The sequence below is a fragment of the Callorhinus ursinus genome, unplaced genomic scaffold, assembly GCF_003265705.2.
Source record: "Callorhinus ursinus isolate GAN/ISIS: 27379988/994484 unplaced genomic scaffold, GSC_fseal_2.0 scaffold13, whole genome shotgun sequence".
Classification (NCBI taxonomy): Eukaryota; Metazoa; Chordata; class Mammalia; order Carnivora; family Otariidae; genus Callorhinus; species Callorhinus ursinus.
In genome coordinates this window covers 22156696-22169588 of record NW_027397075.1, presented here as the reverse complement: position 1 = coordinate 22169588, position 12893 = coordinate 22156696, and the positions used below count along the sequence as shown (strand labels likewise).

Sequence of the window (12893 nt, the reverse complement as noted above, 5' to 3'; positions counted from 1 at the left end):
ATTCCAAACTTCTATCATCCAATAAAACAAATAGATGATTTTTTTTTTAGTGAGAGTAGAGATATATATTACATTTACAAAAAGAACGGATTTTAGACTGGCAGACATAGCATAGAAAATACACAGCTTTTCCAGTTCTCACTACATTTTTCTAAGTCTTCATTAACATTAAAGTCATATAAATTCTCCAAGCACCAGATTCTAGATGAATGTAGAAAAACACACCCCATGGTAAATATAAAGATGCTGTTTTTTCATTTTTACTAAAACTGCTTTCTCCTAGTCATAAATGCAAATAAAAACTGATTGTTCAGGGGCGCCTGGGTGGCTCAGTCGTTAAACATCTGCCTTCGGCTCAGGTCAGAATACCAGGGTCCTGGGATCAAGCCCCGCGTCGGGCTCCCTGCCCCCATGGGAAGCCTGCTTCTCCCTCTCCCACTCCCCCTGCTTGTGTTCCCCCTCTCGCTGTCTCTGTCAAATAAATGAATAAAATCTTAAAAAAAAAAAAAAACTGTTCAGAAAAGTGGTGTGATATATAAGTGCAGGAACTATTTTAAAGTCTTAAGATATGGCATAAATCCAGCTTTGCAAACATAAATGGCAAAATTAATCACGCTTCAATGTAAATCCACTAAGAATAATATTTTCAAAGACTATACAGTGACATGGGAAAAGTTCCATTCATTCAGCCAGTCAACAAATACGACGCTGGATCCTGGACTATGCTGTAAAGATAGAATAGAATATCGAGCAAGGACGCTACGATCCTTGCTAGTCAAGAATCTCACGGTCTAGCAAGAAAGGCAAACAAAGACTACAGTGCTGATATACTGGATATAAAAGGTGCAGGGAGATATGCAGTCTATAGCAGGGGCACCTACCTCATCTACAAGAGTCAGAGAAGGTTTTGTAGGAAATGTGGTATTGGAAGCTCAGATCTGACAGATGAATAGTAATTAGCCCAGTCATGGTTATGGGTGGAACTATAAGCAAACTGAGGACTTAGCAGATAGAAATGTCCACGGAAGACAGGAGTGGACAGGGAGAAAAAGACATACAGAATTGTATATATGCTCAAGACCTAAATACATCTGCAGAGAATAAGACTGGGAGTGTATAAAAGAAAATAAGATCTGCCCTTAACTCTGGTTATAAAATTATAACTAATTCTAGTTCTTTTCTATTTTTCTTCCCTTTCTAAAGTAATCACACATTGCCATTTACTGTTTACTGATTGAAAAGCATTATTACAATAATACTTTACTATTTACTATATCTTATGGGAGGTTATTTTTGTTTTAAATCTTAGACAAGTCTCCTAAGACCTGCTTTATTCATTTGGAACATAAGGCTAGTAACATTTAACTTCACAAAGTTGCTGATTTGGATCAACCATGATAACATCTGTGCAGGAAAATGGTTTTGTGGTTGTGGTTGTTGGACTTAACTCAGTCACCACCAGATCAGAGGGTATTAAAACAGAACCGGGGGGTTGGGGTAGGGGTTGCAGGAATGCATAGATCAGGAAGGTGACAATATGGCCAAAGGAAGTTGCCACTCCCCTCTTTAGCAATGAGGACAGTCGATGGCAATCAATCCTGGTACTGTTTTTTTCATGGAGCTTAGCCCCAATCTCAGAATCCCTCCCAAGCCCAATACTTCAGGCAGTCCCTTGCATAATGGCAATGCTACTTGAAACCTTTTGCTATTACTAACCTTAAGATTCCAAATATAAACACAATCAATTCAACCATTTTAAAGGTAGTTTACGTTATAAAAATGTCCCAATTTATATTTCAATTTTTAAACGTCCTGGTTTTTGTTAAGAAGACTATCTTATAGCAGTTCTAGAGGTTTTGATTTAATATGTTCCAAGCCTCTGTTATTCACCTATTATACCAGAAACGATTATTAAGGGACTATAGAATTTTACAAATATGTTCACATATATTTACAAATGGTGAAGTCAGATACACATATATCTTTATACCGAATGTTGCTTCTTCATGAAATAGGAAAAACAAATTTCTTACCTTTCCTCTGGAGTATCTACATGAAATGTTCTCTCTATAACAGTGGTCCACTGGAGACATCTGATAATAAATGTGTTTGGCTTTGGTCGTTCTGTTTTCATTAACTGGCATTCTAGAAATAACATAAAATGTCTCTTTGAATATACTTATATTTAAACCACGAACTAAACAGTCAAGAACGACAGAGTTCTGTTCTAGGCGAAACTACTGTAACTTCACAGCTTTCCATGGACCTCCACCCAGGGTTTTCCCAACTGACCTCAGTCTTCTTTTCCAATCCAACACCCATTCTGACCACATGCTCTATTAACCAACCAAACTGGATGACTTAAGTTTCCCCAAATACATATTGCTCTGCCCTAGCTTTTGCCCCAGCTGCTGGGGCCCCTTTGCCCTAGCTGCTCTTACTGTCTGGAATGGTTTCACCCCTACCTGCATGTAAGCACCTACACTCAAAGCCACACCTATCCTTTAAGGCCCAGAGCCAATCCTACTCTTTCCATGAAGCCTTTCCTATCAGCCTGGTCCTAAACCAAATATTCCCCTCTCCATATTCACATTACTTATTATTGTATCCCTCACCTGCACTATCTTATACTATTATGTATCATTTAAGAAGGTATCCGTATCCCTCACCTAGATTATATAGAGGATAGGCCTTTTGACCGTATATACCACCTAAACTCTTAGTGATCACAGCCCGTGGAGCCAGTTGGTCAAAAGGGATAAATTATGTCAGGGAATACCTCAGAAGACTTCAAAGAAAAGTAGCATTTTGTAGTGGCTGAGAGTGTGGATTCTAACACCAGTATTCCTGGATTCAACTTCTTTTCCTACCATGTAACCTTGGACAAGTTAATTAATCTCTCCAGTCTTCAAGTATTAAAGGGGGGACAAGCACCTACATCATAAACTTGGTGCAGGAATTAATAATAAATCAGCACAAGACTTAGCAGAGCATATGACATATAATGAGTTTTCAATAGACGTTAGCTATTATCATCAGGTGTATACCTGAGCTGGTCTTTAAGGATGCATGGTATTGGACAACAAGACAAAGTAGGGTAGGGTTGTTTACTGACACTGCTCTTTGGAAGAAACAATTTCCCCGCAGCTGACAAGTCAGCTGTGTTTTCTCAGTGTCTGCCTGTTCTGTTCTACTCCATCACTAGCGACCATCAACTACCATCTCTAAGTCTCTACAGGACCCAGGCATTAGCCACATTGGACTAGCTCATAGACTCCTTGCACCCCAAAAGATCATTCACCTAGGATCTCTGCTTAGTTTTTTTCTCTTTTCTAACAAGGTTTCATGGTTTCAGCCATCATCATCTCTTGGTTGACCAATATAAAAATCTGAACTTCTTTCCATCTTGGATCTGTATTTTGTGATACCCATGATTAACTATACAGTGGATGTATCTACCTGGTTGAATTACTGGTTCCTAAAACCTACTATCTTTCCTCCTGATTCTGTTCCTTCTCCTGGCTTTCCTAACTTTCCTATCATACAGACTGAAAACATGGGGTGCTCTTGTTTGATACCGGTAATATATGCCATTACCTGGCTTTTACCAGGGATGCAGTTCTACTTCAGACTTTCGCTGCCGAATGCCTCAACCTCCCCAGGTGCCATAAAGCTCTTCCTACACAGAAACATGGGAGGGCTGGATCCATTACTTAAAGCTAGGAAGTGTATCCTAAAAGACGTTGGAACTCGGGACTTGTCATGATGAGCACAGGGGGAGGTATAGAAGTGTTGAATCACTATACTGTGGCTCCTGAAACGAATATTACACTGTATATTAGCTAACTGGAATTTAAATAAAAACTTAAAAAAAAAAAGACATCTGAACTCATCCAAAAGCGAATGGATCTCTCCTACCCTTGGTCTCCTGCCCACCTCGGCTTCCACTCCCTCCATCTCAGCCAGCAGCGCCTCCATCCTCTCAAGTGCGCAGGTCAAAAGCCCTGGGCTCACCTTAAGTCCTCCTCTCTCTTCTCCTATCTCATTCTGGAAATCCTGTTGGCTCCGCTTTCAAAAGATATCCAGCATCACTTCTCACCTCTTCCATTATTATCGAAACAAATCACCTCTCTCTCACGTAAGCACTCTGAAAACTCTAGAGCAGCTCTCCTTGCCCCTCACTACCGTCTGTTCTCAACACATGCAGAAACCTTCTTAACATGATCAACTGTGGAAAAAAACATATATACATCGTGCAGCGTTTCCAATTCATCAAGAATAGAAAACAAAGGCCTTTCAATGATCAACAGGGCCCCTATGTGATCTGGGGCTCCCACCCACCCCACTTAAGTTCCTGACCTCCTCACCTAGTTAGTATTCTCTCTCAGGCCCCTCTGCAGCCCGCCCACTTCCTTGCACTTCCTCGAATGTGTACTGCACCTCCTCCCCCAGCACTCTGTCCCCTCACACAGCCCACAGCTAACGCCTCACCACCTTCAAGTCTCAGACCAGACCTCACCTTTTCACGGAGGCCTACCTTGACCGTGCTGCTAGCACTGTGACCTGCACCCCTCATTGACCGTGCTACTAGCACTGTGACCTGCACCCCTCATCCAGGATGCCCCCACCCCTCTTACCTGCTCTACTTCTTATTTCATACCATGTTATCTTCAAACATACGAAATGACTAACTTAGTATCTTTTTTGCTTCCTATCTCCTCAACAAGAACGTAAGCTCCACTGATATATTCTTAGCCCAAGAACTGTGCCCATCTGTGCCTAAACAGTGTCTAATTTTTAAAAAAGATTTATTTATTTGACAGAGACAGAGTACAAGCAGGCGGAGCGGCAGAGGGAGAGAGAGAAGCAGGCTTCCCGCTGAGCGGGGAGCCCGATGCAGGACTCGATCCCAGGACCCTGGGATCATGACCTGGGCTGAAGGCAGACGCTTCACTGACCGAGCCACCCAGGCGCCCCAACGGTGTCTATTTTTCCTGATAGCAGACACTTAATGAACGTTGTCCAAATGGATGAATTCTGATAGTACTAATTCAACAAGAAGGTAATTTTGATGACATAAGAAAGAGGAGTAAACTTCTGGAGCAACTTATGCAGTCAAGAAAGGATGGGATCTGCGGGACAAGTAGAGGGCTGGCTCTAGTCAGGAGTACAGGCAGTTTAGTGACAGAACAAGACATGGAGACAAAAGGGCCCAAATGCAGTCAAGGGTATACAGGGCAAGCAGGAGCTGATAGAAATGATTTTCTTGTTGCTATTGTTTTCAGTGAATTAGTGTGTAAAGCCATCTTTAAGAATCAGGTTGGAAGAAGATGCGCCAGTGCTCTGCGAAGAGAGGAAGTCTCCAATAGCCTTCTGGGAGAATGAAAGAGCAAACAGACTAGGGAAATACAACATGACAGCTGGGCAGCATCAGGAACCCACTGGAATGGAATGATCAAGAATTCAAGCTAGTGCCAAGGATCACGGTTGTGTATTTTCCCCAGATACATTCAGCTACATGGGTGCCGGTGGGGCACAGAGGCCTGGATTTCAGCAAAGCTGTTAATTTAACCAAGTAAGTCTGGCAAAGCAAGAAAGAGAAGAGAAGAGAAGATCTTGGTTGAGAGAATCAACTGATGAATTTAAACTGGGTAAGGAGGAAAGTGAGAACCTGGTGGTGTGTAAGATAATGAAAAGGTGGTAGATTCGACAGGTCATAAAATCTATTGTTTCACAGTGAGATATTGTACAGCAATGTTACACACCTTTTGAGGCCTGAATGTTAAAAAATACCAAATACGGAATGCCAATTTATATTCTTGTTTGAAATCTGAAAGTTTTAAAATATCAACACTCTAAGTAGGCATAGCTTACATCTATCCCTATAAAGCACAGACCCAATCCGATTCTCTTTGAAGACCACCGTTCTTCCAATATAGTTCCTTCTTCACAAAACTCCTATTAAGTTTCTGGCCAGGGTTTAATCCAGGTTAACGTGATGTCCTAGTAGAAATTAGGAATTACGGGCCCCACACTCCCCCACAGCGCGTGTGACGTGACAGCACGTGAGGGGACACCATCAATACTTCATGAGAAGTGACTGAGTGGCATTTAATGTGAAGAATGGAGGATGAGCAGGTTTCAATCAGGTCCTTCTGAAGCCTAGTTGAACAAAAATGTTACTATGAACAAGCAGTAAAATAGAAATAAGCCTATATTTTATATTTTTTATATACTCTATAAATGAATCCTATTTCTAAATAATACTAAATTGAGACGGTAAAAGAGACAAGCAGCTACCAAAACTGACTCAACATATTCAAGTGGTATTTGGGTCAGTACCAAGAGAAGAGGACACTCCACCACCAAGTCCCAGGGTTTATTGCTGTACAGAAAACAGAAACAAATGTGGTTAAAGAGCTGAATCTGAATTCCGAACAGTTGACACTTGAAATCACCATGTTTGAACAAGTGGGCCAGGAAACAGAAAAACTTTGGGTTCTTTTATGCTAGCCATAATACAAAATCATGAACACATCCTATAGCTCGCCCTAAAATGAAGAAAAATATGGAAGTTTTCAGAACATAGTTCATGTCTGAACTCTCATTCTTAAAGGGGACTCTTACTTTTTCCCCAATATTGCGTTTTTTTAATTTAAATTCAATTAGCCAACATATAGTACATCAGTAGTTTCAGATGTAGTGTTCAATAATTCATCAGTTGCATATAACATCCAGTGCTCATCACATCACATGCCCTCCTGAATGCCCATCACCCAGTTACCCATCTCCCACCCACCTCCCCTCCAGCAACTCTCAGTTTGTTTCCTAGAGTCAAGAGTCTCTCACGGTTTGTCTCCCTCTCTGATGACTTCCCATTCAGTTTTCCCTCCCTTCCCCTACGATCCTCTGTGCTGTTTCTTATTTTCCACACATGAGTGAAACCATATGATAATTGTCTTTCTCTGACCTACTTCGCTCAGCATTAATACCCTCCAGTTCCATCCACTCTTATTCTTAAAGGGAATGGTGGCTAATAAACAGATTAGCCAATACTTCTTTAGAAGAATATTTTCCTTTTAATTATGTAAAGGTTCCCAATTCAAGCTGGGCCACATTAAAATTTTAAAACCCAAAGCAGAAGCTTCAAATAACAATTCTGAAAAGCTATTACTCAAATAACTAGCTAGAATTTCTGGAACTACTTAACACACAAGAAAAAAGCATGTGTTCTTATATAAAATGCCAGGTAGCTAACTTTTATTATATCACAGTCCATAATACTTTCCAGCAAAGTATTTGTTGTTACACTGGTACTTGAGTTAGTTATACTAAACTCACCTGAGCAAATTAAACTACAAGCTAAATTTCAAGTGTTCTGCTTATTTTTAGACACTCTGAACCACAGGCGACCAAGTTTATTTGAAGCTGTAATTACTCTGTAAACTGGAGGCCAATTAGAGGGACAGTAACACGCCAGATCAAAAAAATATATGCCAAAAAGAATTTTTATATCACCTGTTCAGAATTTATTAAAAATATTAGATTTTACTTCAACCTCTAGAACCCATGAAATGCTAATTTCTTTTAAAAATAAGTTCTACTAATATCCAACGTGAAAAACAAAGGCATAAGAGACTCTTTATAATTAAATCACATAATAAAATAATGCTGTCAGTTATAATGATGATACTGAGATTGTATTTTTGAGCCCCCAGATATAATACCATTGTGGATTTCTTTAAAGGGGCCAGAAAGCATTTCTTCCTTTTGTTTAAAGTTTTTACTATCTGGGAGCACAAAAGCATAGGGTGTCATTAAGACTCAACACATCCGTCCTGAAGAGATTCATTCAGTCCAGAGAGAGCGAGGAGTGTGGCAGGTGCGCTGGTAAAGAGCGGGTCCCATGGAGGATATCTGTTCTGTGATCACTATGTGCCAGGCCCCACAGGCACTGATGGGGCCTCAGTGTCCCCCATTTCATCCAGAGGACAAGCCTACGAGGTGTTTTTGTCCTCTGTTCCATAAATGAATGAACTGAGACTAGCCAAATAACTTGCCCCAAAACACACAGTTTGCAAGAAACTATATAGGGATCTACCCTCAGGTCTACCTAAATCCAAATTCCATGCTCTTCTGGAGGGAATAAACTGCTAGGAAAGTGTCTTAAAGGCTCAGCAGCCATCTGTCCAAGGGATGGGACAGTCCGCTCCATCTTCTACACCTCCCCATACCCTCCCTACAAAGAAATCCAGGACACTTTTCACCTGAGAGGGCCCCAATGTGTTTACCCCTGGCTCTGAACACAGCCTAAGGATGGACAGGTATGAGGATTATCCCCTAGCAGGATCCAGACCCGGGTACTTCCTGTTTCTCCAAGTAGGCATGTAGAGGGAAGGTGACCGAGAATGAAGAGCAGAAGGGACAGAAGTAGGTAGTAAGAAGGCAACAAAACCTCTGGGTGCTCTTGCTGCTGGGTCTCACACCCTGCAATACCAACAAAGCTAGTAAGATTTTTCAATTATTGATGATGGAAAAGTAATCGCCAAACTTGCACTGATCCAGCTCCATGTTTCTAGCGGTTTCTGTCTGAAATATCTCCCTATTAACCTGGAGTCAACATAGCCTTCTCCATCTAAGGGGACAGGACAGAAATTCAAGACGTTCTTACATTATATTTCATAACACAACAAATTCTATAAATGAGGGGAGTAAGATTGGCTTACTAACACTATACTGTACTCTAGAAGATGTTTTTCACTTTATGATACACATTTCAATTCTAACATTTTAATTACCATAAACTTCATTACTCTGGTTTTAACATGGGATACTATTTGTGGACTGAAATCATGACATGTTAAAGTGAACCTCTCCTGATACATTTTTCTTTAATGAATATGATCGCCACAGATACCACCATTTACCGGAAGTAGACTTTCAGAGCCAACATGTTTCCCATCAGCATTTCTCCATCTTGTCTTGTCCACCAAATCCTGCCTCTAATTAAACAAACAAAGGAAACACCTCCAGAGTCCTCTGGAATAACTGCTTTCTGCCCACACTCTGCACACTTGAAATTTCAAGCAAAAATATACTATGGTCACTGTGGGACAATAATTAAGATACGAAACGACATAAGCATTTACTAACAAGAGTTACAAGAGGCACGCAACATCTAGGGAACTCAAAACATATGACCAGGCAAGTTGCTTTTTGGTTTTGTTTTCTGCAGTATAATAGCCATGAATTCTTTTTTCTTTTTTTTAATTGTGGTAAACAACAACAACAAACCACAAAGCATAAAATTTATTTTAACCCTTTTCAAATGTACAATTCTATGGCATTATGTACATTCACAATGTTCTGCAGCCAAGCTGGTTTTTGAACTCTTTGCTTTATTTATTCTCACTGTATAAATCATCTATGCTTACTGAAGAAAAAGTCATAAACAAGGATAGCTAAAACTAAAAGAAAATTAACCATCATCCTACCACACAGGCAGAAACATTGTTAATGTTTTAATGTACATTCTTTCTGATCTTTCCTAAGCTTTTTTTTTAAATAACAATGAGACCAGGGGTGCCTGGGTGGCTCAGTCAGTTAAGCATCTGACTCTTGGTTTCGGCTCAGGTCATGATTTTGAGGTCCTAGGATCTAGCCCTGCATCCGGCTCTGTGCTCAGTGGGGAGTCTGTTTGAGATTTTCTCTCCCTCTGTACCTCCCACTCATGCTCTTTCTCTTTCCAAAATAAATAAATAAATCTTTAAAAAAAAAGAGAGAGAGAGACCATAACATATGGGACATATGAGGTAAGTGCTCTGCTCATTTCATATGTTGTGAATTTTTCATTTCAGTAAATGAAGGTCTACATCATCCTACTGAACAGTGGCACAGAGCCCTACTATATTCAGATATCACAGTAGGTAGTTTATTATAATAACCTATGAAACAAATAGAAGTGGATTATCAGATGTAAGCAGGATGACATCTAACCATTTTAACATAGTTTGCTATTGGGTACTGTGTTAAAATCTGAAAAATAATCATAAGCACCAGTTTTGTTTTAACTAAACAAGAAAAACTAATTTAGACTTGAAATATGATGAAAGTGGGATTTAATAGCAGAATTTTAAAAGAATTTGACAAGAATGTATATTCCAACTTCTCTAAGGACAAAGTCCATGCTCTTTGATTACCTAGTCCTGTGCCAAACACAACCAGTCTCAAATGAATAAACATTAACGAGAGAATATAGGACAAATTTAGTCATGTAACTAGTGAGATGACACTTCATTGAAGCAATCAGCAGAGCTTTCCAGAAGAGAGGACTTTCCACAGGTCACACAGCCTTGTCTCTTTATGAAGTGAATGTAACCGAAGTGGGGGTGTTGGTAGAGGACATAGAACTCTTCCAGACCAGTAGAGGCTTAAGGGACATGCCCATCAAATACACCGTGTGGTCCTTAATGTATTCTGCTTTAAACAAGCCAGCTGCTGATGATATTTTAGGTGACAACTGGGGAAACCTGAATACGAATTTTTTTGTTAGATACTATTAAAGATTTCTAAGTTTTATTAGGTGGATAGTGGTACTATAATTATGTGGGGGAAATTCCTTATTGTTTACAGAGATCTGTACTCAAGGATTCAGGGATAAATGTCATAATATCTTAATTTACATTAAATATCTTAATGAAATGGTAATGTAAGTCTGGTAAAATGATAACTGTTAAGTACAGGTAATGGACATAGGAGAGTCCAAGCAGCTATTCTATTGATCTGTATGTCTGACATTTCCCATCACAAAAAGTCAAAAATAGAAACCCCCTCCCGGATAATATTAGATTCTTTCCTCAAAGTATGTACCAAGATAAACTACCAAAGGCTTAAATGGCTGACAGTGGAAAAGGAAATTATTTTTTAAAATATAAAATATACAGGAGAATGCTGAAAATGAAACCACTTCTAGTTAATTAAACTTATTTAATGCAACTGAAACTTCAGAATATCTCACTGGGCATTTCAAAGTTTATAGGAATCACTGCTGGAATAATCAGCTTCTTTAGTATCGGACTCTCACTTACAACCTAAATGCCTTGCACCTCTCTCTGTATCAATGGGACAATCTCTAGTCACACCCCCTCATCAGCACTTACCAGCACACACCAAGGTGAGGGAACCATAAACATACACACAGACCAAGAGGCATGCTTTCCCTCCCCTAACTGCCCCTGCTAATCAAACCACACACTACAGTCGTGGCCTTTGTCTGTCACCTCTCCCTAACCATCATCAAGGCTGTGGTTAGGGTCTCTCCTAAAATCCCCTCATCAGATATCTTCCCCTTGTTCTTGTTTTCATTTCTTTGCTGCACCTGATGTTCTTGGCCCCCTTCCTTCAGGTCTCCCCCGGCCCCCGTGGCCCCAGGACACCGACCTGCCCAGCTTTGTGTCCATCTCTCTGACCACTTCCGAGTATTCTTTCTTAGGATCTCTTCTCCCAACTGAGCTGCTCCCTTAGGCTCAGGGCTTTGTGTTAAACGTTTCTTTTCTGATAATTTTGTCCTTAATAAATTCAGACACTCATTAAGTAAATATTTATTGTGTGCCCACAGCATGCCAGGCAAACAAGCTAGGCCCTGGGTGTAGAGGGGTGAACAAAACGAAGTCCCGATTTTTCACACTTGGATTTTATGGAGCAGAGGAGTGGTCAAGTAATAACCAAGCAAAACAACTAATTTATAACAGAGCAGGTGCTTGTAAGGATTACAAAGCTAAACGAAGCAGGGCAACAAGCTGAAATGACAGGGAGGTGGTACTATTTTAGAAGGAAGTGTTAGAAAGGGCTTCCTTTAGTAAACGGAGGCACCAGGCAGCCATCTGTGGGAAGAGTGATCCAGCTGCAAGGAACAAGAAGTGCAAAGACCCACGGCTGGAAGGAGCCCACAGATGTGTCTGAGAAACAGCAAGGAGTCCAGGGTGGCTGGAAGAAAAGGTAAGTTTAGGACACGGTAGGAAATGAGGTTGGGAAGATCTTTAATGACCTGGTAAGGGCTGTGGATGTAATGCTGGGGAGGCTCTCGTGGGGCTTTGCCTCAAACGTCGCCCAGTGTCTGATGATTCTCAAACCTGAACCGTCCATGTGGCAAAGCTGACATCTCTCTCCTGAGGCCCTACTATTACCTGATTCTCAACATACCTAAACGGGTTTCATTTTTTGTTTCTGTCTTTTATCCTTCAAACTGAAAATTATCACATCGACAGTGTTTCTACTCAATTTATTTCTGTATCATTTTCCTAATCACCCAAGAAAGACATCGTCAGTCATCCTTGACTCTCGTCCAACCCATAGCTAAGCCAGCAACATTCATCTGAACAATTCTTTCATAAACGTCTCTTTCCACTGGTGACAGCCAACCAGGCACTAATTACCAAAATCTGGATCCCTGAAATGGCCTCCCAGACTGTCTCCCTTTGCCCACCCTCCTCCCTGTCCAGTGTGTCCCACCTACTACTGGCCTGATTAGTTGTACTCAAGCTCTTATTCCACAGGTCATTCTCCTTCTCAAAAATCTACTAATCTACTAGTCTCTGCAAGAGAAAGCTCAACCCCATTAGTCTGACTTTTAAAGCTACTCATAAGCCGGAATCTTTTTAAAACTTTATTCCTTGCCATAAAAACAATGAGTAGCCCACCAAAAAAACTACTAGAGTTGATAAATGAATTCAATAAAGTCACAGAATATAAAATATGTGGAAATCTGTTGCATTTCTGCACACCAATAATGAAGTAGCAGGGGCACCTGCATCTGGGAGGTGCAGTCGGTTAAGTGTCAATTCTTGGTTTTGTCTCAGGGTCTCAGGTCATCATCTCAGGGTCATGAGATTGAG

The 12893-nt window shown here is 40.5% G+C and overlaps 1 protein-coding gene across 3 annotated transcripts in view; it reads right to left on the bottom strand.

Moving 5' to 3' along the window:
* Window positions 1-12893, bottom strand: part of AKT3 (AKT serine/threonine kinase 3) — a 318344-nt gene that overhangs the window by 155689 nt on the left and 149762 nt on the right. For all 3 annotated transcript variants that reach the window (XM_025877589.2, XM_073899912.1, XM_073899913.1), the window contains exon 4: window positions 2034-2145. In XM_025877589.2, coding sequence (XP_025733374.1) covers window positions 2034-2145 — 112 coding nt within the window. The remainder of the gene's footprint in view (window positions 1-2033; window positions 2146-12893) is intronic.